This window comes from Rhyacophila brunnea, unplaced genomic scaffold (genome assembly GCF_057557595.1).
Source record: "Rhyacophila brunnea isolate RB1 unplaced genomic scaffold, BYU_Rbru_1.0 scaffold_19, whole genome shotgun sequence".
Classification (NCBI taxonomy): domain Eukaryota; kingdom Metazoa; phylum Arthropoda; class Insecta; order Trichoptera; family Rhyacophilidae; genus Rhyacophila; species Rhyacophila brunnea.
Window position 1 is genome coordinate 35438921 of NW_028232848.1, and position 27768 is coordinate 35466688.

General features: G+C 35.1%; 1 protein-coding gene across 1 annotated transcript; it reads left to right on the plus strand.

The window, feature by feature from the left end:
- The first annotated feature begins 1261 nt into the window (after positions 1–1261).
- Positions 1262–27768, plus strand: Xpd (general transcription and DNA repair factor IIH helicase subunit Xpd). Its single transcript, XM_085945980.1, has 18 exons — positions 1262–1303; positions 2116–2215; positions 2916–3013; positions 3891–4047; positions 6631–6733; positions 7498–7628; positions 8542–8762; positions 10020–10153; positions 12074–12190; positions 18048–18288; positions 19769–19836; positions 19950–20053; positions 21382–21480; positions 22144–22323; positions 23089–23265; positions 25469–25539; positions 26559–26697; positions 27143–27768. The coding sequence occupies exons 1-18, from the start codon at positions 1299–1301 to the stop codon at positions 27278–27280; spliced, it is 2283 nt and encodes a 760-aa protein (XP_085802106.1). The 5' UTR covers positions 1262–1298; the 3' UTR covers positions 27281–27768.

A 27768-nucleotide genomic window follows, 5' to 3' on the forward strand; every position in this document is an offset into this window, starting at 1 on the left:
GTTGAAAATGTATAGGTTTTTTGTTTCTCAGAAAAAATAACGGTACCTCTTCCGACTAAAAATGCTTACCGAAGAATTCAAGAAATTTCATTTTAAACCAAAGTCAAGGGATTTTTTTACGTTTTTGGAGCAATTTTTTCCAAATTCTCCAAATCTTCTTATATTGCGAAATTCTAGTACTTCGCACCAATTTATCGAACGGAAATATCGAATTTTTAGTACTTTACATATTTTTTTCCCGGAATTCAAAATTATAGTATATTGGGCGTACAATACCTGTTTTATATCGTACATCTAGGGGCGGCAGGTTATATGAAAGTATGGTGAAGCAGGCAATTATGGTGAAAAAGTATGGTGAAACAGGTTGGTAATCAATTTGCGGCAAAATTTCCACCTTTACATTATATTATATGGGTACGTTATAATAACCAAAGTAAATTCTCCGTGATGCTCTGCATTTTTTCTTATCGCGTCACCATTTCTTATGAGCTATCGGCTGTTGTCGGCATGCTTCATTCAGTTGTATGAGGAAGCCAAATCGTTGCCTATCCTACTTTTAATACATCTATGTCGTACATGGGAATGGGACGATTGGCCTCCGGACAATTGGATGCCGCACTGTCGTAGACATGTGCAGACGAGGTATTTTAATCAGTTTCTATCTACTACTTAGTAGTTTGAATTCATTTTACTTTTAACATAATGTATTCTTTATCGCGGATTGAGAATTACCATGCCTAAGGTTTTATATAAAATAAAAAACTCTTTTTTCGTCGGAAGTCTGCATATTTACATTCTCACCAACTATTAAATCATAATATAATCATTGCGATATAAATAATAATATTGAATTTTGAAGTACCTATAAGTACCTAACGTCTATTTATTTTAGAATTCCGTGGCGTCCAGTTGTCCGGTGCCAAATCGTCCTAGACCCGTCGTACATAGTACGTGGACCAAAATTATAGTACAAATACTATAATTATAGTACGGTTGGCAACACTGATAGACAAACAATAAACAATAAATTTCATTCTTTCCTCACGAAAAAAAATTGTGGTTTGACCTTCTGAATATCGAATTAAAATAAAATTAAAGCACTTTAAGATAGGAAATGAAAAAATAGTCATCTTTAATTAGTTTTAGTATAATGATTTATTTAGCAAACATAAAACATTCTAGGTAGTTGTTTCAGGATTTTTTTGTAGCACTTGCAACATTCAAAATTGTTTATGATTTTAAATAACATAACCAAACTTTTATCCGTCATTTGTAGAGAAAAGGACGCCGCTTGGAAAATGAAGTAATAAATTGATGTTTATTCTAATTATTACCATTTTCACTTTATATCCATTTGAATTACCCATACTATATAATTAAAACGCATACATGTCAAGTAATCACAACTGTACGCATTTTATAATACTTTGAATGTGACAAGTTTTGTACAAACATGTCATATCAACGGAATACATGTTTCGCAGAAACAATGTTATTTATCAGATGGTTATTGACACCTACTGAATCTCAAAAATAACATTCACCCCGATGACCGTCGAGAGTCTAATAGCGTCTGTACACGTGCATGGATTTACTTGCACCAATAGTGTGTATTTTAAACTATTGCTATTGCTAAACTGTTTAAACGTAAAAGTGCTGACTGCCTCTCCAATCTCATTCTTCAAGCGTAAGCGAGACGCGATTTTGTCATCGTATGGTGCTATTTGACAGGTTCACAGGAAAATAATCGGTAGACGTCAAAATATTCTGTGCGGTGTAGTTTGTATTTCTTCCGGCAGGTTCGCCACTATCATTCTATTGCGCATGCGCACCGCCATGCAAGTACTAATTATTGCATGAAAATTCAGTGAACTTTATTGATTCATGCATGCAATTTGCAACTTGCACGATAATACATGTTTAAACGTGAATTTTCTTGTTATGGCCACGATAATACGTACTGTCAGCAGTAAATCCATGTACTTGTAAACGGGGTATAAATCCTTACGTTACTCTTCTATCGGTCGCAGATTTTCAAAAAATTTCAAGCGGCTCTAATTTGAATAAGTACTATATAGGTAGTAAAAAAATATGACGCATCTCTCATGCTTACAGGTTGAGCGTCGATGGATTACTTGTTTACTTCCCGTATGAATATATTTACCCCGAGCAATATGCATATATGTTGGAGCTTAAACGCGGGCTTGATGCTAAGGTGAGATGAATATTCAATGACTTTTTGGGGACGATTTCATCATCTAATGTTGCGCAGTTCTTGCACAGACATCAGAAATCTAATATATAAAACTATGATAGTATGGGGAAGTAATACAATGTTTTGTATTAAGTCACGATAGCAGTTCCAAAATTTATTTAAAAATTGAATATTGTAAATTATCAATTAACCCAATGCTTACGGGCCCTTTAAATTAATTTTGTAATTAACGTGTTAATTTGCATTTGAAAAGCAATTAGCAAAAATACAATTTTGTGCGGCCCGTAAGCATTGGGTTAATTGTCTAAATTACAAGATTCCTATTTTTCCGCTGCGAGTTTTTCGTAGGCCAAGTATTCACCTAAACAGTAAGTGTAATAAAGATCATCCTAATTAAAGTTTACCCACGATGGCTGACCGGGTTACGCGTCGGCTTATAATATCTTGGGTCCCAGGCTCGAACCCTGAGTCTGGCAAATACACATATTGTTTTTCAATTTGTGTTTGGAGTCAGAGTATAGACCTAATTGGTTGAACAGGTGGCTAACATCCGTTTCTCGTAAAAATAAAAATCTGTTAATATACAAACCTCGACTCCGTGGATGACCATATGATCTTCTTAGGATCGGACAAGGTCAAAAAATTATAGAATATTTTCGTGATAATGCCGTGATTTAATTAATATTTATTTTAATTCTAGGGTCATTGCCTTTTGGAGATGCCTTCAGGGACTGGCAAAACCGTTTCTTTACTCTCGCTTATTGTAGCATACATGATACAAAACCCGCACCACATCAGGTAAGGCTTTAATCTTTCCCGTTCTGCGATGTCAAGTCATCTTATACAGATCTTTAACTATTTTATATTTCAGTTCATCCACTTCCCTTTTTAACCATTCAGAGAATCGTTGACAAAACAAATGGTGATATTAATTTTGATATAATTAAAGTGGATATTAATAAACATAATATATTATATTGAAGAGTTAATACACAGTTTTGCTTGTTATGAGAAAATTGAATTGGTTTAAAATCAGTGTCAAAATGAACAAATTAATCATGTTTAAATGAGAGAATAATATCTTTACCAATTCCGATGTTAACCCCCACCAAACAATCCCAAACCACTACAATCTATGTCTCCAGGACACATCCTAATTTAGTGCCTTATCGACCACTACAAGGTCAACATTTAAACAACTCAATTTCAATTAAATCATGAACACCAATACTACAGGGTGTCTGCAGAGCTCCAAAGCAACCAAAGTAAACTGCGACAGCCATGAACAGTGTATGTTTATAGCTATTGTCATCTCGAAGAGTGAGAAGATTGCCTGGAGTTTCTTTGTCCGCCATATCAATCACCCCAATCACAATCCACTAAATTATCAGATGTGGAATGGTTTTACAGAATAAAGGTATAATGCAGACGGGTGTTTTGTGATAACTAAATGTCGGTAAAAACTGCACATACAATATAATAATAACCCATTGATATGTTGTCATAGCTGATATTTAAAAAAATAATGTTCGAATCCACTCGGCTTATTTTCTATTATTCTATGATTTATATATTGTATATTTCTATGATTTTTCTAAAACATTTCCGTGTTCCAAAATAAAATAATTTTTCACGCAACTTGATAAAACAACTATTTTTCCATGTCTGTTTTCAGAAAACTCATTTATTGTTCTCGTACAATTCCCGAAATCGAGAAAGTTGTTGAGGAGTTGAAAAATCTTATTGAATACTATCAAAAAAGTACCGGTGAGAAGCCAGCATTAACAGGCCTCGTTCTCAGTTCAAGGAAAAATATGTGCATTCACCCCGAGGTATGTCATTGTCCATAATATGGACAAATATTATTTGAGTTGCTCAAAAGCAAAAACGCCGTTGTCCATAAAATTACAAAAGTGACTTAAGGCTATACGTCAGCTGAGGCATGGTCTAAAAAGATTGTAACTATGCAATGCACGGATTGTGCTAATATGGCGTGCCGAACGAAACATAGTTTGTCATAAAAATTCAACATGAGTCCATTTAGTGTTATATTAGTAATAATAATAATTATATTCATTTGTGAAATAAGTAGGTACCTACCAGCGTTCATTACAATAAACAACTTCTTTTGTAGTTTATGAATGCCATGCTTGTTTCGGGGAAAAATTCTAATTGTGTATTTTTTTTTTTTGAATTGCGACTTTATGTTATGTGACCGCTCATTTATAAATACCTATTTTCTGATATAACGAGTAACACTTATTCGGTCCCATCTTCCTCATAATAACCAAGTTCGACTGTACAACATTATTTAATGCAAATGTACACATGTGAAAAAGACACATTCCTTAGTTACGTAATTCACAGTAATAAGCTGAAGATGATTGTTCAACTGTGCTCTTTCTTTGATATTTCATCACTTACCTCCCACCATAGATAACAGACGTATACATATATATATATATAGATTTGTAAGTTCCATACAAGAAGATGCCCCCTATAATTGGCACCATCTATTGGCGTGACTGGAAGTTTTGACTATGACAGAACCATAGATCCGAACCCAAAAAAGTATTTATAAGTATGTGACAAAAATGAATAAAAGTCGATAACTCAATTCAGATAGGTACACTTTATTGCAATGATAATCATATTGACAAATTATGAATAACAACATAAATTTATGAGGACATAATTATGTAATAATAATAATAGAAAGCACTCCCACCATGGAAATTATTTGTCAGCACTTCCTGTCAGATTGATGACTTCTTAATTATTTCATATTGTGTTTCATTATAAATTTTCATCGCTTGCTGTTATTCTCGCAGTCAAAACCTCAACGATCGACAACATATTGATGTAGATTCTGAAACAATAATTTTAAAATCGACCTAATGTCAAAATATAAAACGACAATGATCGCCATTTACACTTTTGTAAGAATGCGCAAATATAATATAGACATTTTATATAGGTAGGTATGTAATTTACTCAAACATAATCTTCTTTATATACCTACCTATTTTTTATGTTTGCCTTGGTAGATTTGCAAACGTGAAAATTACAATAGGTATGTACTATCATTATTTCAATGCCACGACTGCAAAGAAATTTCAAGGGGCATGCAAGTGTATATACATATAAACATAATATAATAAAAGTAAACTTACCCATTAACTTATTTTATCAGCTATCGGATTGCAAAACCTTTTTATCAATACGGTTTAAAAACGCCGAACAGCAATATTATTCTGACACTTGACATTATGTCAACTCGAAAAATATTACACGACTGCTTTTGTTTTGAAAATATCATGTAGAATGACATGAAATTTGAAAAGACTGATCGAAAGCTCGAATGTTGATTGGCTGGACTATGGGTGAGCTCTGATTGGTCATTGAAATGGCCTTGTATCATGCGACTTCGTGTGTGACCATGCTGCCATTTATTCTGAAAACTGAGTATTAGGTGGTCATGTTCGCTGTATGGAACTTTCACCCCCCTGCCTCCCACCGACAAGACACTATATAGTGTAGTGAGTTGAAAACAGGCATTTTCTTCACAGGTATTATTTAACAGTATGGCAACAAAAAACAGCGCTTAAACCAAATTCTGACACGATCCCTAGAATTAATTGAACGATTCGGTTTGTATCGTCAATATTAATTGTACTTACTTACCCACAATTCGCTATATAACTTTCCGTGTCCAATCAATTAATCTGACTTATTTTAATGTAGTAAATTTCTATTGAGAATAATAATAATTGTAAGATTAATACTATCGACTGAAGGTACTTGATGGAATTTGAATTTAAATTCTAATGGATTTAAGTTTTCTACTATTCCTACTATTCCATTTAAGTCGTTTTTGCGACCCTTACGAACTTTTAAAGACTGATATCATAGATATCTCTCATTAGTTAACAACTCCATTAATTTCCATTATTCCCAGAATGGACGATTTTCCACCTCTTGAGTGTAATATTTTTATTGTTTATAATTAGTAATGGTACTAATGATACTAATAATTCTGACGATTTATTATACGCTTATCGAGTGTATTATTATTGATACGGTATGGGGTTTTTTACTATTCACTATACACTTCAACTATTCATAATTAGTTATATATTTTTTATTGGATCCTCGACTTAATAGGTAGGTGATAAGTTTTTACCCACTTATTGATTTGTTATATAAGTTAGAGTTAATAGTGCTTGCCTTTTGGTGAGTACACACAGTGCCTGAAGGTGCCAAAAGGCGAAATCCAGGTCGCAAAAAAACGTCAAATGGAATAGTACAAAACTTAAATCCATTAGAATCACTGTAAACTTGAAGTCGGTGTCTCGATTCGATTATCTCACATCTCGTAACGTAACCTAACATATCCCATAATAATCTTGTTTCAGGTTTCGAAAGAAAAAGAAGGCAAAGCAGTCGATGGCAAATGTCATTCTCTGACAGCTAGCTACATTAGGGAGAGACATCAGAGCGACGAAACTGTTCCTATATGTAAGTAAAAAAATGTTGCTTTCTTTTGTTTTATTGTGTTTTGTGGACATCAACTAAATTGTACTGAGTTGCCATTGTAATGGATTTAATTCTACATGTGAATACAGTACACTCAGTAATCCGCCGTTATTTTTACTAGGTGAAAACACAAAATCAAGCGCTATAATTCACCGGTATTCGATTGTCAAATTCAGTAGTCCGCCGCGAACAATACAATGCAGATGAAACGGGTTTATTTTGGAAATTTCTCCTTAAAATGTACGTTCATCGCGAAGAAAGTAATGTACCAGGGAGGAAAGTGCCCAAGGACCGCATCACAATTATGCCGTACTCCAATGCAACCGGGACACACAAACTGAAGCTTTTGGTCATTGGGAAAGCCAGGAATCCTAAGCCATTCAAGAATATCTGCGTCACTGAACAACTGGTTGTGTCAAGTGATTTACTGTTTAATATTTAGTTAATAAACTTAGTTTATAAATATGTATAATTTAGTAAATACCTGCTTGAGTTTGATTATACATAAACCGTAATTTGCTAGTATGAATTTCTCAAAGAAACTATTTTTACGAAATACCTGTTTTAATTTTTACCATTTTTTGTATGTATGCACTATAATCCTCCGCTTTCACTAATTGGCCGCTTGTCTGGCTTTTGGGGTGGCGGATTACTGAGAGAGTACTGTATATTGATAGATCACAGAACTAATCCGCACTAGTGTTTCAATTTAGTTTTTGTAATATTCTAATGAAATATGATTGCAGGTCAATACTATGAAGGATTTAATACGGAAGGCAGAGGGTCAGTGTTGCCGCATGGAATATACACACTCGATGATCTTAAACAGTATGGATCCGATAGAAATTGGTGTCCCTACTTTTTGGCAAGGTTTGCTGTACGTAATTCAAATATTTCATTGATTATTATGTTATATTATCTATAAAGAAAACACAGATAGTAATTTCTAGTTTTTAATAGTACTTACACAATAATTTTTTCTGTGGAAGAGACATTTTTGACTATATCAACAAATTAATTTAAAAATGTTTTAATCGAAAACGGAAAAAATGTATTTTTTTTTAATTTTATTTAGTAAGTAGTAAAAACTAATTTTAAATAATTTAAATGTTATAATAAATGTATTATTTTTAAGAAAACAATAATAATGGATACATTAATAAATTGATATAATCATGCAGAATGGTTATTTAACTATATTTGGCTCAAAACTTTAAGTAGGGGTAAAAAACAATGCAAATAACGTTGGTTACAGTGAAGTGGATTCTTGTATATCGTTCCTCAGTCTGTCACTTTCTAGTATGTATCGTTCGTTAAGTAAAGCGCCGGCTAGACGGCAGTGACTTGCCTGCGCGGTATAGTTTGTGCAAACTACTTTTACGGCACTTTTCAGTTTGCGCGAGCTACGGTTTTCCCGTCCATACACACGGGCTTCCCGATACAAACCGGTTTACGCAGGTAAGCTTGGCAAAGCATGAGCGTCTAGTCGGCACTTAAGGTCCTGAAAAATTTTCATAACAAATTACGAAAAAATATCTCATTGATCGTTCCTCTATTCATTGTTTTCTCGCTATGATCGTTTGAATTCAATTTATTTCACTGATTTACTTACACTTTGGTGATATAAAGGCTCATTGGCTTCAAACCGCTCCATACCAATAGGCGAACACCTCATTGGCTGTATTTTGTCTAATACCAATCGGTTGACCAATGAATGGCCCCGATTGCAAAATTTAGCTGAAGGCCTATATGAAAAATCATTGATTACGATTACGTTGTCCACTTTGCAGATTCTTCATGCAGACATCGTTGTATACTCGTATCATTACCTGTTGGATCCAAAAATAGCAGAAGTGGTGTCGAAAGGCTTGAACAAAGAGGCGGTGGTTATTTTCGATGAGGCCCACAATATAGATAATGTCTGCATCGATTCAATGAGTGTCAAAATTACCAAGAGAATCATGGAACGGAGTTCTCAGGCATTGCAGCAGTTGGAGAAAACCGTGTCCAGGTATGTTACATATTAAATATATAATAATTACGTTTATGGAGACTTTAATGTCTTTTCTTTGGCTCATTTCCACTCGCTGGGATTAGCTACACGCTTTCCAACATTATTTGGGTCCATTTCAGTTAATTAAAAATAATGCTTTTCCTTTAACAGCTTTGCTGCCACCGGCGCCGATCGGTGCCGCGTGGCCACTCATATTCGGTGCCGTCGTATCCGATCGGAGCCGCCTGTATAGTAATCACGAAAATGTCATTCTTTCACTGGCACTACCATTGAGTGGTTTATTTCTTAGCTGGCATCGTAGTTGAATACGCTACTGATATTTTTCGTTAGTTGGTTTTTATTTTGCATCATGATTAGATTTTTTATAGACTTTTTCGGCACTGTGTTTTATAAGGTCCTACCTACATACCACTTATCACATGTTCAGCAGTGGCAGCATTAGGTTATTTAGAATATTTTTCAGTATGATTTTATAATTTATACTATATTATATATTATTAAATATTCATTTCCTACTTTCACATTTAAATGTATAAATTAATTATCTAATACTTCACATTGCATTTCAAATTTTTAACCCTCATGATCTCAGTTCGAGTCGAATGTGGACCGGTTCCTTTCTCCATAATGCCAGCTAATAATATTCTTTTATAACCAGCGTGTCCTGTTACCATAATCAATTGACACTTAATTTGTCAAATAAACCCATATATTAATTCTGAAAACACTAGCCAATGGTCACGGATCACTCCAATATTTTCTGTTGTAACTTACTTGAACTTGCTAATAGATTTAATTAACTATTTCTTTTATTCAACGAATAATTCACGAGATTTTAAGAATGTACCATTCTAATTATTGAACATACATAATTCTGAAAATACTCATGAGAAAATATAGCTAATAGAAAATATTGAAGAAAATATTTGAGTGATCCGTGACGTCGATTAGTAATTAAAGTTATAAATACTTTAATTTGGAATACAAAAATCGATCGCCTACCGTAACTCAATTTGGAGAGCACTTATAAGCAGGTATTAAAAAGGCCAATAGTTAAAATCTGTCGCAATTAAGCATGGCTGCTGTAGTATAGTGGTAATGCACAGGGCGTGAAACCCAAGGGACGCTGGTTTGATGCCAGCCGGGTGTCTTACTTTTTTCGAAAAAGATTTTTTCTATTGGCTACATTTTCTCATGAGTGTTTTCAGAATTATGTATGTTTAATAGGCTATTATACAATGAAATAATTGATAGGTTACGTGAAGATGATGCTGCAAGACTAGCAGATGAGTATCAGCGAATGGTGGAAGGTTTGAGAGACGCCGCTGTCGCCCGTGATGCAGATCTGTTACTCGGAAACCCCATATTACCTGATGAAGTATTAAACGGTAAAAAATCTTTATTGTCTAAAACAATGAATATGCGAATATGCTAGACAAGAACTTGTGTACCATAAAACTCAACATAGAACTCAACTGGTGTACCATAAAATTGAAGCGTCTACCTAACACTGCTTGATTTATTACATTATTTGGCACGATGCATCGATATAAAAAAAGATATTTTTTAGCTTTAATTTCCAACATTTCTATTGGATTCGAAATCTTTTTGCATAATTATTACAAAACTTCAATGATAAATAAAGGAAGGTCTCCTATATTTGAATAGTGATCAAATACTTGAAGTTCATATCAAAGATAATCTATTGGAGATACGGCAATAAATATTTGACACCACATACAGTAGGCGCTCGGTAATCCGGCACCCATGTTTTTTCACCTATGCCGGATTGTCGAAAATGCCGGATTATTAGATTTCTATAGGAAATAATAAATAATCTGTCAAGGTCGTGCACCAAACTGCCGAGCGAACGGCTCTGCTCTGTAATCCGGCAGTTTAATGTGTAACCTGCCAGATTATAGAGCAGGAGAGCTGAGTTGAAAAATGCCGGACTATTGGACGTGTCGGATTGGTGAACGCCGGATTACTGAGCACCTACTGTGTGAGCAATCTTTCTCAACAATTTTCACCTATCATTCAATTTCCTAATTATTTTGGCACGGCTTTGTAATGGTAGCGAAATAAAAAAATCTGCCACATTTAAATTGTTCTCACTGTTCAAACTGCTCATTTACAGAAAATATTCTTGCGTTTGTCTCGAAAATTTAATAATTTGAATAGTATTGTCATTATAGTTATTGCATTTGCTATTCGCATTTCGTAATTCAAGTCCTGGCATATAAAAATATTCAATAAATCGTAATAAAGTACACTGTTTCATGAGCCAGTCATTGAAAATTGTGACAGAAGAAGGTAATATAAATAATCCTGACATTTTATGACCCATTAACACACACGGAATCGGAAATTTCGTAAGCTAATCTATGATCGTAAACGAAATTAATGAAAATAATTTTTTTTTTTTTTCAAAATCTTAATATTTTTCCTCCATACATTTCATATTTCGTAATTCGATTTTTTTTTCGATTCTCGGTCCCATGAAATTCGTATTAACGAGGTTTAAATATATTTTATATACGAATACGTTTTTCTTAGGTCGTATTCTTATTTGTCCGGTACAAATCTTGCAATCGATTTTTAACTAACTTCCTGACTAGCTAGACATTTGAAACTTTTAGAATATATCAGAACACGATGCCAATGCATTTTTTTAATGCTTTTAGCCATCTTTAAGTAGAATTGAATTCATTTTTAGTTAATTCTGTTTTGTATGAAAAGTTATTTTGATACCATAATTGGTTGCTAGGGGGTCCTAGCAACTAAATTATTAAATAATATATATGTGCGTTACTATGGAAATCAATATGAATGACATTTCATTATTCAGTATTTCTATCAAGTACAAATTTTTTTGATTGTTTAATCTAGACAAGTCAAGTTTATATGATTCAACAGAAAATTTAAAAACGTTGTATATAAAAAGTTCTTTTTATCTTGTAATTATTATAATATTAGTTTTTGGTTGGAACAAAATAGGTTTGCGTATCTATTCTATACACAAGGCTGCTATCGAGGGTAGTTTATCATATTATAATTATTGTTACAATAATTTAGCCGTCTAAACTGTCTATCTCGCTCTAAAATTTAACACAGCCAAGAGAGGTGCTGTTAAAACAGCACTTTTTGACAGTTCAGACGGTTAACTTATTATGACAATTAACCGCCTCAATATATAAATATGATAAACTAACCTCGATAGCCGCCGATAGCAGCCTTGTGTATAGAATAGATGCGTTGATAATCAAAGGTGGTGGTTTTAATTATCATTCTGACATTAACATTTACAGAGGTTGTCCCCGGAAACATCCGAAACGCTGAACACTTCATTGGATTCCTGAAGAGATTTATAGAATATATAAAAACTCGACTGAGAATCCAGCATGTCGTGCAAGAATCACCAGCAGGTAAGATAATTTTTTTTTAGATAGGGCCTCAAAATATAAAAATGAATCTGAAAAAAGGATTCATTGATTACTCTTATAGCCTGTTTTTACACATGCATTTATTTACTACTAGCAAGAAAATGCTAGTGTAAACACGTATTATCGTGCAAGTTGCAAGACTGCATGGCTGGATCAAAAAAGTTCAACAGCTTCTAAATGTTCATGTGATAGTTGCAACTTGCACAATATCTGAGCACGCGGAGTAAAAAGATAGTGGCGAGCCCGATAGAAAAAATATGAATTACACCGCAGAGACCATTTAAACGTTTATCGATTTTCGAATGATTTGGCGCTGGGACAACTGGGCACCACTCAATCGAATGAAATTAGAAAATAAATAGAATCGTGAATTATAGTGATACACCCCTGTTACAGGCGGGCTTCTCCCGGTGTAAAATAATCATTTAGTAGCTATAAGTCGAAACGTAACCCTGACCTCTAGAAACGGCTTCATAAAACATCTAATCTGATTCCTTGCTCAACCACGTAAGTATTTTTTAATCATAAGTAAAGGCCTTCGTCCGGTGTGTGAAAATCGCATATTGGGCGGAGGTGTAATTAAGATAAATTTAATTTAATTTAAAAGGTATAAATGATGATGGACGAAAGCGATAATTTTAAGACTAAATATAAGTATTCAAATATAATAAATTTTGCCGCGCATTGTGCGTGAAATCCTCGCGCGCCGGCGCCAGGGTCAGGCTCGTGATTCGCCGAATCAAAGATCATGCGATCAAGATTTGGCCAATCACTAGTCCCTTTTACTAATGGCGTGGGTACGCGAAGTTTAAAAAAATAAAAAGAAGTTAGTAAGCGTCCCCTTTCCGACATATACGGACCTGCGTAACTAATTGTAAAAACCTAAACATGTAAAGAAAGTGTAAAATACATATAAGTTAATACCAAGTTACACGAGACAGACGTGGTTTTATTTAATTCCTCCCTCAAATATATCGTACTTTTTTTTGTGAATCCGGGGTTCGATGGACACCTGAGCTAGCCGCTGGAACTCCGGGGATCTCAATGGCGCCTTGGCAACGTGAAGCTCGAAGAATCGCATGGATTCTTCCGAACCCGCGAAATAAAATTTACGCTCGCGAACGCTAAATAAAAGTTTATGATCCAGGAGCCGGAACAACCAAGAAATGGTTAACTAAAAAGTGGACTCCGACGTGACCCTTATCAAAGAAGAAGTGCTGTCTCCAACATCAAACCGGGAGAGCCCTCCTCTGGTGTTCGAAGACAGTCCACATACGGAGCTGACCGCGCCTAGCGTCGTGCTGGAGACCGTAGCACCAGCGCGTCTCCAGTACGACGAATGGCTGCACAAATCCCACCTATGGAGACCAGACACATCATCGACGGTATCCAGCGAGGAGGGCTCGTAAAGGCCACGGCCCACTCGCGACGAAAAACGGCGAGCAAAATGCCAATTTTCCTAGGGTATCACTAACATGTCGTGTACCCTAGTCGACCACGGGATGTTCGGTGAGGAGAGAAAAAGGAAACGCGAGGCCAGGGAGCCTCACAAGAGGACTGAAAAGGCGCGCAAGCTGAGAGGAATCGAAGCTGTGCGGGCGCAGGCTCGACCACGAGGAGATGAAGCAGGACCAGTCGCCAACCCTCGAGTCAAGGGTGAACGCCGAGTTCCTGTTGGAAGTGAAATGTGTAGATTATACGAATAAAACATCCGGAAATTCTTCTAATTACGGATACAAAGTTAATTAAGGACCCACTTTCTGAGCCTTGTAAACTTAAGTTCATTAGTAAGAAAAATGTACATTCTAGTTTTAAAAATAACGCTTCGCAGAGTGACGCCAATTCTTTCCGTTCAAATAAAGTAAATATGAATGAATTCGAAAACATTAACATTGAAAATCGCAAACAATTTTATAAACGGGAAAGAGGATATTCTACAGTAGCGCGAAACCTGTTTCAAAGTTACGCCGTGTTAATAATTTGAATCCAAAGAGAAACGAAGAAAATAGTATACGACCGTCACTATTATTTCTTTACAAATTACCAATCGTAAATTTAACACAGCGAAAACGGAACGGGAATAATACGGCATCACTCGACGAAGTGTATATTATAGTTGATAAGTGAAATTTTAATAATACGTTAAAATTAGGTACAAGAGGATGAAAGTAGAGATTGTATGCTTGTGATAAAAAAAAAAAAAAATGAGTCAATAAGCCGTAAATTTCTCAACAGGGTTTCAATAATGAAAAAAAAAATAATAATAATAATAAAACGTGAGAGGCACCGCAAATCGGCGCGGCGCGCCTTGGAATACGATGTCGGGCGCGTAAAACGAAACAACAATTTTTTTTTTAAATAAAATGGGTTTCACTAAAAATAAAGTTAATTACACAGTTTTAAGTTTACTGATTCAGAAATAAATATAATGAGAGGGTGGAATATTTCAATTTTTAATACCAATGTGATTTATACAGTCAATACAATGTTGCAAAATAATTATGGGTATTAGGGTAAAATATTAAAAGTGATAGTAAGTACCATAAGTACAATGGGAAGATTTTATATAAAATTAGTAGCTATTTAATGTATGGGGTAGGAGTAATTAATAAAGTAAATTCGAATAAATTTAAAGTACAGGAAGTCTAATGAACGAATAAATTACTAAAGAAAGAAAAAGAATAAATACAGATGAAGACAATTTGGAAGCACAAAGGGAGCCACCTCTCGAAGTAAGCGCATCCAAAGGCAGCGTAGCCGAAAATTCATGATACCAAAGCTTGATGGTGTGGAGAGTGCGCACTCTCCTTTCTCGCGCAGGTTCATGGAGAGACTAGGGACGTGACGCATGAAAGATATCGTGAAACAACAAGAGGTACCTCCGAAGTGTAACCATCTATAAAAAAAAAAAAGAAAGGGAAGAGGATACTTATTGTGAAAATCCATCCTAGTACCTGTGAGAAAGCCGTGCCGCCGTCAGCGAGCCTAGCCGTTGTACCGCTATACGATGCCTTGCCCGCAGTAATAGGAACAGATGGAGACACAGTATCTGTCCGTGAGGTGATACTCTAGAGACCAGCTAGGTATGCTCCTATTGAGCAAGAATAAAAATAAAGGTAAAACGTAACACGAAATAATAATTCCGAACGAGGGCCAAACGTCTACAAATGTAGCCTCTCGGAATACAAAAAAACTGGACAGCCCAAGAGTCGAAGACTGCAGCTCCACGACCCCTCCGCTGACTAGTATAAAAGAACGAGAAGAATAACAAAAACATTACGAAAACAAAATAAACGCACGACATTACAGGAGAAAAATAAAATAATAATAAATTATGACAAATGATAATAAGAAAGGAAAATAAATCAAACTCTGACTTATTCAGGAGCATTGCTTTGAGCAGGAAAATAGTAATTAAAATAAATATAGAAACAATACGTAAAGTTAGTTGTTTTTTTTTTTTGTTAGAATAGTTAGATTGTAGTTGAATTTTTTTATAAACTTATCATGCTATGTACTTAACGGATGAACAAAGAATTGGATGGGTGGCCGATGAGATCAGGGCGTACCTTTCGACTTTAATCCAGATGGGGCGAATTGATACGCCCCTGTTACAGGCGGGCTTCTCCCGGTGTAAAATAATCATTTAGTAGCTATAAGTCGAAACGTAACCCTGACCTCTAGAAACGGCTTCATAAAACATCTAATCTGATTCCTTGCTCAACCACGTAAGTATTTTTTAATCATAAGTAAAGGCCTTCGTCCGGTGTGTGAAAATCGCATATTGGGCGGAGGTGTAATTAAGATAAATTTAATTTAATTTAAAAGGTATAAATGATGATGGACGAAAGCGATAATTTTAAGACTAAATATAAGTATTCAAATATAATAAATTTTGCCGCGCATTGTGCGTGAAATCCTCGCGCGCCGGCGCCAGGGTCAGGCTCGTGATTCGCCGAATCAAAGATCATGCGATCAAGATTTGGCCAATCACTAGTCCCTTTTACTAATGGCGTGGGTACGCGAAGTTTAAAAAAATAAAAAGAAGTTAGTAAGCGTCCCCTTTCCGACATATACGGACCTGCGTAACTAATTGTAAAAACCTAAACATGTAAAGAAAGTGTAAAATACATATAAGTTAATACCAAGTTACACGAGACAGACGTGGTTTTATTTAATTCCACCCTCAAATATATCGTACTTTTTTTTGTGAATCCGGGGTTCGATGGACACCTGAGCTAGCCGCTGGAACCCCGGGGATCTCAATAGCTACTTTTAAAATAAATATTTAATATTCTTATTTATATTTAAATTTTTACATTATTATTTAATACTTGGTGAGAATTTAAATATGCTCACGTAAATAATGATTTAATTGTGCATATGTTTAAGTCAAAACGAGAAGTGAGTGCTTTTATTTTTATATAAAGCCTCAGGCATGATAATTCTTAATCCACAATAAATAACATGTTAAGAGCAAAATGAATTAAAACTACTAAGTAGTAGATAGAATCATCATCATCATCAGGGGCGCGACAACCTGGTGTGGGTCCTGGCGTCCTCCAACAGCTCCCTCCACCTGTCCCTATCCAGTGTGGCCGCTTTCCAATTTGGTACCCCCAGAATACGGCAGTCACTGGCAGCTCCATCCAACCAGCGAATCTTTGACCTCCCTCTTCTTCTACGTCCTATTGGATTGCTGGACATCACTCTTTTTGCCGGTTCATTGTCATTCATACGGTGCACATGACCTAGCCATCGCAGTCTCCCATTCTGAATTGATTGAACTGCGTTGCAATCTTCGTATAGCCCGTATAGAAACTGATTGTAATTCCTTGTCTAATTCGGTTCCTTACAACAGAGACTCGTTATATAAGAGAATAGGTATTTTTAAATGAGCGGTCACATAACACAAAAAGTCGCAATTCAAACAAAAATACATAATTAGAATTTTTCCCCGAAACAAGCATGGCATTCATAAACTACAAAAGAAGTTGTTTATTGTAATGAGCGCTGGTAGGTACCTACCGACATCACAAACCTTCGATTTTTTACATGTAATTTCAACCACATGCGTGGAAACTTTTTCAATATTGTCGGCGAAAACACCAATTAGGTAGGTACTTAGACACTTAACTAGTATCATAAACGTAATCTGATCTCGGCGGCATCCTGTCCGGTCGGATTTTATTGCTTAGGGTCGAAATGTTTTTAAACGATCGACACATTAAAATTTTTAAGAAAATTTTTGATGATGGTTTAGCTCGTAAAACCCGATAAGTGAATAAATTTATGAAGAAAATCATAAACTAAAATGTCAACGACATACGTTCACAAACCTTGAATTTTTTTTCAACCATATGCGTGGATAATTTTTCAATCTTGTCGGCGAAAACACCAATTAGGTAGGTACTTAGACACTTAACTAGTGTCATAAACGTAATCTGATCTCGGCGGCATCCTGTCCGGTCGGATTTTATTGCTTAGGGTCGAAATGTTTTTAAACGATCGACACATTAACATTTTTAAGAAAATTATTGATGATAGTTTAGCTCGGAATATCTGATAAGTGAATAAATGTATGAAGAAAATCATAAACTAAAATGTCAACGACACACGTTCACAAACCTTGAATTTTTTTTTCAACCATATGCGTGGATACTTTTTCAATCTTGTCGGCGAAAACACCAATCAGGTAGGTACTTAGACACTTAACTAGTATCATAAATGTAATCCGAACCCGGCATCAATTAAGTGTGGAAACGTGGCATGTGGTAGAGGGAATAGCAAATCGTGGTCATACCAAGTTTCACCATGTTATTTTACATTGTCTTTTTAGGTTTCCTCAAAGATTTGGCAGCCCGAGTGTGTATAGAAAGGAAGCCTTTGCGATTCTGTGCCTCCCGACTCTCGTCTTTGTTAAGAACATTAGAGATACCGGACCCGTCGAACTATTCATCACTGACATTAGTCACGAATCTGGCAACGCTTGTGGCCACATATACAAAAGGATTCACCATTATAATTGAGCCGTTCGATGATAAAACGCCGACTGTATCGAATCCAGTTTTATACTTCAGGTTCGTTTCAAGACATGTTTATTATCTTATATATAATTTTACCTTCACCAAAAAATTAAGCCTGGTTTTTAGTGTACAGTAGGCGCTCAGTAGGTAATCTGGCACCCATATTTTTTCACCTATGCCGGATTAATTGGATTTCTATTGGAAATAATTCTATCACTGTCAAGGTCGGGCACCGAACTGCTCAGTGAGCGGCTCTCTGCTCTGTAATCCGACAGTTTAATGTGAAACTTGCCGGATTATAGAGCGGAAAAGCTGAGTTGCAAAATGCCGGATTATTGGACATGCCGAATTGGTGAACGCCGGATTACCGAGTGCCTACTGTATTTCCAATATTAAAAACATTGTTTTTTTAAGTCGATGACAGATGAAAAAAAGAAATGAAAATAGTGTCTCTGTCATTTGCCTTATGCAATGAAAAAATAGTTAACCAGTTATATGCCTTCAGCAAGTTTTCTCACTCTTTGAAGCCGTGGTCGACAGGCCGCACATACAAAGTTATCTCTTCCGACTTTCAACTCAAATTACTAGCTACTGTCGATTGATTTGCATAATCTGAAAAATTAAACACACAGTGACATCACAGCCACAATTATCGGTATTACAGCGATTGTAGTAAGAGCTTCGCTCTACATTCAACGTGTGTTGGTAAAAATCTGCGGCATGTCAGATACTGCCATAGTAATATCGTTAGGCATAGACTTCATTGATTATTAATATTGTGGAAATAATAACACGCGCAAAACAATATTCTTTTGCATATTGGCATATAAAAATAAATAAACATAATACTAAGTAGAGATGGAGCCTCGTGAGAGTGAAGCAAAAGAACAGCACCCCCTCCCGGTTTACTAATTTTAATACAAGCTCTGAGGATCGGTAAAAGTAGTCATTATTTGTGGCATAAATTCTATTGACAGCAGTCGGAATTTCTATTGTTTCTTTAGTTCATAATAACATAATATCGTCTATGTAAGTTTAATACCGCGGAAGAACCATTTGTCAAAATGTTCAGGAAGGACAAAAAACCTTGCAATTTCGTCAATAAAAAAAGATAAAAAATTAATTTAAATGCAGTTTATTGTGTCTTCCTGTTTTATATTAGAAAATATATTTTTACTATCGTATGCGTCTGTGCAAATTAATTGCCATAGGATTATTTTGTAAATCAGTTGGACCTTACGCGGTATTGCCGCAACTCTCCGTTCGTCCGCTGTATTGGATCAGGGATATACGCGGTCTTGCTTGCCTCTTTAGTATGGATGATTCATGCGCGGTATTGATTTTAACCGAGTGCAAGTAGTCTATTGGTCAATTTCAAAATTTGAATGCACCAATCAATGCGGCTTGTGCCGTTTAACCGAGAGCGCCAAAAATACGTATTTTGAACATATTGGCTCATACGCGGTATTGAACTTACATAGACGATATCTCATTTGTTGCCAGAAATGAATATATAAATTTTTCATTTTTTTAGTTGTCTTGATTCATCAATAGCGATGAGGCCGATTTTTTCACGCTTCCAAACAGTTGTCATTACATCAGGTATGTTCACATCTTTAACTGTTGCAAAAGCTTTCATAATACATATCAAAATATATATATATATAATATATAATATTATGTCCAAAATCAAAATGCTCGTCTTTCTTTTTCAGGAACTTTGTCCCCACTTGATATGTACCCAAAGATATTAGACTTCAATCCCGTTGTGATAAGCTCATTCACCATGACCCTAGCACGACCCTGCCTACTACCTATGGTAAACATTTTATAATTTCACATTTTTAATGAATCACATGTTTTGTTCAAAAATGTCAATTTTAAACGTGGCTTATCTCTGAGTTTCCAAATGTATTCAATTTAAATTGAAGTAATCGTAATGCATAAATTGTAGTGAAAATGTTAAAAAATCAACAAAGCGGCGCATAGATTAGAAATTAGTGTGTTATCTGAGAGATTTACGGGTAATAATAATATGTAATATTATATTACACTAAACCGACGTGGGCAAATGCGGCTCTTCGTTGGGTTAAGTGCGGCTCCTAATATCTCTTGATAAAAATATAGGTATTTTGTTTCCCCATTATACTTATATTTTCGCAAGGTTTCCTTTAAATTAATTAATTAATAACTAATAATTTTCCTTCAATTCAATTGAATTTTAATACTACGTGAGAACGTGACTATGATGTGGCCTTTATATATATGAAAATCTAGAATGTGGCTCTCATTGACCTCATGTATGCCCATCCCTGTACAATCCCTGTAAATTGTTACTTCAATACCAGATATCAGATACTTCAATAATTACTTTCTACTCTGCATTATGTGCATATTTGCTCAATGGAACTTATATTATTATCTACTATTTTCTAAATCATCAAAATTTTCTATGTCCAGAGTATTCTGTGTTTGTGTTCGGAATTTTTTATCGGGAATTTTCGTGTCCAGAATCTTCCGTACACCGATATGTATTGATATAATATTATGACACTATTTTTTGTTAACTTGTTTGACTTAAAATAAATCTGTAATGCAAAATAACTTTTAACAGTTATTTTAATTGTTAGGGTTAGTAACCCCTTTTTCAGCATCACTACTATATATTTAGGCTTTGAAATGTTAAGGCTATACTTCAGCTGAGGAATGGTCTGAAAAGATCGTGACTACGCGACGCGCAGATTGTGCAAATGACGCGTGCTGAACAAAACATAATTTGTCATAAAAATTCAACATGAATCCATTTAATGTTATGTTTATTGTTATATTAGTAATAATAATAATATATTGACATATTTTCTTTTTCGAGTACATGCGTAACGTTGTTTAGTCATCTTTACACGATATAAAAATATATTCCTCCGACGCCATAACACAAAAAATTGACGTGCTCACATCTCAACTGCTGCTCTCCGATTGGCAACGAGTGCGAAATTTCGTCCCACCTGTTGTTGAAAATTATTTGCCGTTTCACTGATGTATGCTCTTAATATCATCTGTGTTAATATTACTGTATACATAAAATGCAAATGGTGGCCTGGTGTTGACACACTTGCTCGAAATGCAAAGTTTTATTTTTTATTACAGATTGTGTCAAAAGGCAGTGATCAAGTTGCGATATCATCGAAATTTGAAACACGTGAAGATGTTGCCGTCATACGAAATTATGGACAACTTCTTGTCGAGGTATGTGCAACACTGCTCCACAAAAATATTTTTACAATTTTTCTGCGATTTCTTTAATGTCCAAATCAGATTTGCACGAAAATAACATGTATCCGTTACGTGAAACGTTACACAGAGATCGCCGTCAAATTATTCTCCTGCTGTGTAGAGCCTATTACGAGACAGTAAGATGAAACTATGCCTGTCTTTAAAATGCAGCGATTCACATTTACTCTTTCTCTCACTCCCGCGGCGGGCTGTGAGTGTTGCAATACAAATCAAGTACTACGACAAAGTCAAGTGGGTGTCCTCATGGTTCATGGTAATAGAAATAGGAGTGGTTAATGCTTCCCTTTCAAAATCTTAATTAAATCATAATATATTACAACTGAATGTACACGCTCTTTACATGTTCACAACTAAATTCCTATAGGTCTATGGTGTGAACCAAATTCCATCCCGCAATCGACACATTGGACATGGCCCGGCTTAGATTTTAAACAAACATAGACTTCTTTTTACCAACATTTAGGGCCAACACCTACGCCACGTGCACCGCTTCCAGTGTGCTTTGGCCCTACACAGCCACTTTTCAAGTGAACTGAATGTCGAAACTTGTCATGGCAACCCTACATATAGAATGTATTAGGAATTTATCTTTAATTTATGCTTTTCTGATTCTAGATTGCTTCTTGCGTGCCAGATGGAGTCGTATGCTTCTTCACGTCTTACTTATATCTCGAGTCGGTAGTGGGATCGTGGTATGATCAGGGAGTAGTCGCTTCACTGCAGAAACACAAATTGCTCTTCATTGAAACACAAGACAGTGCAGAGACCAGCTTTGCCTTGATGAATTATATTAAGGTATAACTAAAATGCTACTTTCTTACTTATTCCATTATCAGATCAGGCCTCGGTCCATTAAACAATTTCCACCCTTACCATCCCCACGTTTGGTGCCCTGGTTTGTAGAGTCTCCTTTGAAGAGAAATGAGCTTAAGCTGATACTGAGGCTAAGAACAGGACACACAATGGGGTAAAAGATTTGATGTCCTCATGGGAAGAAGCGATTCGCAGCTCTGCGATGAATGTGATGCTTTGGAGGACATTGTACATATAGCACTACAGCTCCGAATTGCGGATAGAGAATATCGACGAATTGGAAGTTGCCCTGGCGGTGGGTAAGACGGAAGAGTTTGGCAAAATTGTAAGGTTCTTTTAGATGAGAAGAGGCGATATGACAGTGAGTCACAGTCAAAGCCTCGGTAAAATCATATAAAAAAAAAACAATTTCTTTCGGTCCAGCGTCCACACTTCTTGCTATGTCAGCCTGCAATGCTAGTTTTAATTAAATTGTAAGCACCATTTATATAGTTTTTACAATAGACTCAATTTACATTTAATAATAACAACACCAATAAGGTTGTAAGTTTTGTAAACAGTCAACATGACTGCTACAATAAGTTTAAGTGCATCTTGATTTTGACAGCTGCAACATAGTTTTGTGCAAAACTTTGTTTTCAAAACCATTTCTCTCCATTCCGTCCAGTCCTGTACCTTCCGCATCCAACTCTGAAGAGCAGTCGATTGAGTATGATGTAATTGAATATTTATTAATTATATCTCTAGGCTTGCGAGTCAGGCAGAGGTGCCGTACTGCTCTCTGTCGCTAGAGGGAAAGTCTCAGAAGGTGTGGACTTTGATCACCATCTCGGCAGGGCTGTGCTTATGTTTGGTATTCCTTATGTTTACACCCAGAGCAGAATTCTCAAAGCCCGATTGGAGTATCTCAGAGATCAATTTCAGGTATTCCGATTTCATTTACCGTTATTAATAATATGCTCCACGTCTATGATGGATGGATATGTTTTATTAATATTAATGTATTTTCATTGGTTACATGTAAATTGCACGTATTACATTTCACTGTAGCGCCGTGAGCTTTCTTATCGGAAAGAGATGAAAAAATTACACGTTCGTGGAGCATTTTCATGGCCGATTTTTGCAAAATTCATGAATTCAAGAATGAAAACCTAACCTAACCTAACAAATAATCCAATATATCGGCTATTTTCAAAATTTGTTTGCCGCTGGGTTTCTGTAAACCGACTAGAACCGTGTTTTCTTTAGACATGAATTTTATCTCAGTATTACTACCCTAAGTATAAGCACCCTAAGAGGTTGGACGGTCTTTAACATACGACCATATATTTCCAATACAATATTTCATGGTGAAGTGTAATACGGCAAGCTGAATACGTACAAATTTCCGGACACGATTTTCATGTCCTGGTGACTCGAGTTTTATATAATATTACAGCATAACCTCAATCATCCAAGTTGTACAAACCAAATAATTTCAATAGACAAAAATAGCAATATCCAAAGATTTTGAAACAAACTTTCTTTTATAGTATTATTATTATTTGACCATGTCCGATCCTAATAAGATATATGGGCCTCCACAGAGTAGAGGTTTGTATTAACAGACTTTGTTTTTACGAGAAATGGATGTCAGCCACTTGCTCAACCTATTAGGTCCATACTCTGACTCATACACAAATTGAAAAAAATTAGTCGTACAATATAAAAAATGGTGGTCGACGAATATATAATATGACTTTGCAATCAACCTTTGGTTTAATTTTGTCTAACTAACAAGAGCTGGATTTGATATTATATGAATATACCTATTATAATAGAAATATAGTACATATTATGTACTTCCAAAATCATAATCGAAAATAGTTAAAATGTTACCAAATTTGAAATACTATTCTTGAACCATCATAAATTGACCGCCATTTTATGACACTGTATGCAGCGGTAAATACTGGTGGAAGTCAGAGACGTATAAATATAAAAAAAAAAATATAGAGTGGAGCCTAAATGTGTGAAATTTAAGCAAAAAAGGACTGGTCTACTGATTAAGTTAGCTACAAGTAACTTCACATTAGGCTGCAGACACACGTCATTGCAGTAGACATGCGTCGATGCAGGGTCTTATTTGATTCTAATTGCATCCGATTAGATTCACCAGCATGAATTTGTTTTATCCAATTGGTGATTCTAATCGGATGAAATTGGAATCAAATAAGACCTGCGTTGACGCACGTCAACTGCAATGCTGTGTGTCTGCAACCTTACAGGTTCATTTAAAGATAACTACACATTTTTACTATGATATTCCACTATAATTTCAGATTCACCCAATTGGTTAATCACATACATGTTTCTATATGCAGATATTTGATAAGTGTATTATTAAATTCGACTTCAATTTGACATTTCAAGCATCTCACATATTGCCGTAAATATCTATGGATACTCCCTCTTCACGTGGACAGCCAAAAGCAATACATTGACCATTATTTTTATGCATGATGCATAATCACGTAAAACACCAAGAAATGCGTATGGAGGTTATGTAAACAAAGCAACAGACTTCAAGCCTCCATTTTGTTTTCGAAGCTGCCAATAGTAGAAGAAAAATAATGAACTTGTTATCAATACAACCACTTGTACAAATTCTTTGGTTAATTCTAGTGGTTTATTTTCATTTTTCTTTTATATATACATTTGTTATTTATCTTATCGTCTATTCAATTCTAAATTATCCTAAACGCCAGTTTTTCGAAATACGTTTTTTTACATCAATCGATTCTCTATGAAATTTCCAACATTTCTGTATAAACCTAAATGCATAGGATTATTTATTGAATTTAAGAAACAATCATTTTCATGCCACTTCTTAAGTATCCTAAGTGACATTATTTGCCAATGTATTGAATTTTTCATAAATTTGAAATTGGAAAAAATTCCCCAAAATTTATTGTAATTTGAAACACAAAAAATGATTTTTTAATATTTTGATATTACAGAACTAAATCGAATTAAGTATAGGTTCATAATTTCGCTTTCCTGCACATTTTAAGATTTGGCGTTTAGGATAGTTTAGAATTGAATAGATGTTATATTGTTTTATTTTATATTGTTTGCATAATTTCAGATAAGAGAAAATGATTTCCTCACTTTTGACGCAATGAGGCACGCCGCGCAATGTGTTGGTCGCGCTATTAGGTCAGTTATAAATGGAATTAATATAAATCGATTATATTCAATATATTGTACCAGATATCAGTGGCGAAGGGTGGAGGTAGGCTGTTAAGATCCTCCATAAATAGTGCACACTAAACTTTGTCAGTCATATGTATTTGTTTTCATTGAAATAATACTACAATTTACAGATCGTGTCGGTTAGTTTTTATAATTCAATTAAACCCTGCGAAACCAAGCCGTAATACATAATAGTCAAAAAGTATTCGTCCATCTATAAAATATTTCTTTTATTTTGTTAACTGTCAATTCATGGTGGAACTGCATTGTATTGTTGTTTTTATTTAATAAAACGCAATTTTTTTTTGTAGTACTTATTCCACTTTTCCTCTTCAACTCAGTTGAAAATGTCCCACTGAGGCGGACGAAACCGGTCCTAATCTATTGATTAAAAGTGGAACAAGTACTACGAAAAAAAATTGCGTTTTATTAAATAAAAACAATACAAATCTATAAAATATCTAAAATTATGCAATTAAATCATACATAAATTTGTATATTTTATAGATAGAATAATATGTTTTATCTATTATATTTTGGTTAATCCAATGAAAATAAATAATTATGAATGAAAAAGTGTGCACAATTTTATTGTATCGCCCAAAACGGTTTGGTTAGGAGGGGTTTAATTGATTTTTAAAAACTAACCAATACCATCTGTAAATTGTAGTCTTAGTTCAATAAAAACAAATACATATGACAACAAATTTTAATGTGCACTATTTATGGCAGATCTTAACAGGCCACCTCCACCCTTCGCTACTGCCAGATATAGCCCACATTGGACGAGTGGTAAGGGAGGGATCTATGATGTCAAGGGTCGCGGGTTGGAATCCAGCTTCTAATAAATTCACAGTTGTTTGAATGCAGACCATGAACCTAATAAATTGAGCATGTGGCTAACATTTATTTTTCATAAAATATGTGGTTACCAAGATCCAAATCATTTATATAATAATAAATAAAATATCGTTCGGTTTCAGGGGAAAGACTGACTACGGTATCATGATATTTGCTGATAAAAGGTTTAGCAGACAAGATAAGAGAAGTAAATTACCTCGATGGATTCAGGAACATCTCAAGGATTCTCTCTGTAACCTAAGTACAGAAGAAGCTATTCAGGTCAGTAGTAAACTAGAAGTTCAGATGTTCCGCAGATAATAATTATCACCTGTTTTAAAATGCAAAATAAAATAAAAATAGGTATGCCAAAAATTCCAAGCAAATCCTCATTCAACAAAACATAATCCCTTCATGGAAGACATCAATCGATGCGCAATTGATAGTCAAGAATAAGGAAAACTAATCGAGTTGTCTTTTAATGCCCCATTCTTATGAGTTGCAGATTCGTAAATTGTACTATGCTTTAATATAATGATCAATTAACTAATGGTTCATGTGCGCTTAGCCTTACAGTGGGTCTGTTGAATGAAATAACAAAAATTAATGTAGGCTCTATTAGGGAAAACGAAAATGCCTTTTTTTGCTATCATTTCATGCCATTTGTATGTAGAAATGTGATTGATTCTGGATTATAAAGCTTAGTCCTAAATTTACATGTTTTCAGATAAGTAAACGTTGGCTTCGACAGATGGCTCAGCCGTTCACCAGAGAAGACCAACTGGGAGTTTCCCTTCTTACCCTGCAGCAGCTTCAGTCAGAAGAACAACAAAGCAAGATCGAGAAACAAGCATTACAGAAGTGATTCGATTTTTACGTCATGTTTCATCAGACTAATAAAATTATTGGAAATACTTAACGAATCCTTGTGAATACCGTGTAATTTTAAGTGAAAGCATTAATCAATAATAAAAATTATTAATACGACTCCAAAGCGATTAGACTATAACCTGCGCATCTATTTTATACACAAGACTGCTATAGGCCGCTATCGGCAGCTATCGAGGGTAGTTTTTCATTTTTTGTATTGAAGTATTAGCACATATTGTAACAATTACAATAAGTTAGCCGTCTAAACAATCAAAACTGTCTATCCTGTTTCTGAGATCATCACCGCCGCTCCTCCTGTGGCTGCCGTGTCCCCGGATGCAGCTCCAACTCTGGCTCTTGACGACGCGGACGACGCTGAAGTGGCCACATACTCTTCCCACAGTCTGTCTGTACAGTCTGGAAACACACAAACGTATCGCCTTGTTTTTCAACGCAAACTGTCATTTTACATGGTTTTTTCTC

Coding starts and splice junctions, on each gene's coding strand:
- Xpd (XM_085945980.1), top strand. Junction 3,014..3,890: donor CAAAACCCGCACCACATCAG/GTAAGGCTTTAA, acceptor GTCTGTTTTCAG/AAAACTCATTTATTGTTCTC. Junction 6,734..7,497: donor CGACGAAACTGTTCCTATAT/GTAAGTAAAAAA, acceptor ATATGATTGCAG/GTCAATACTATGAAGGATTT.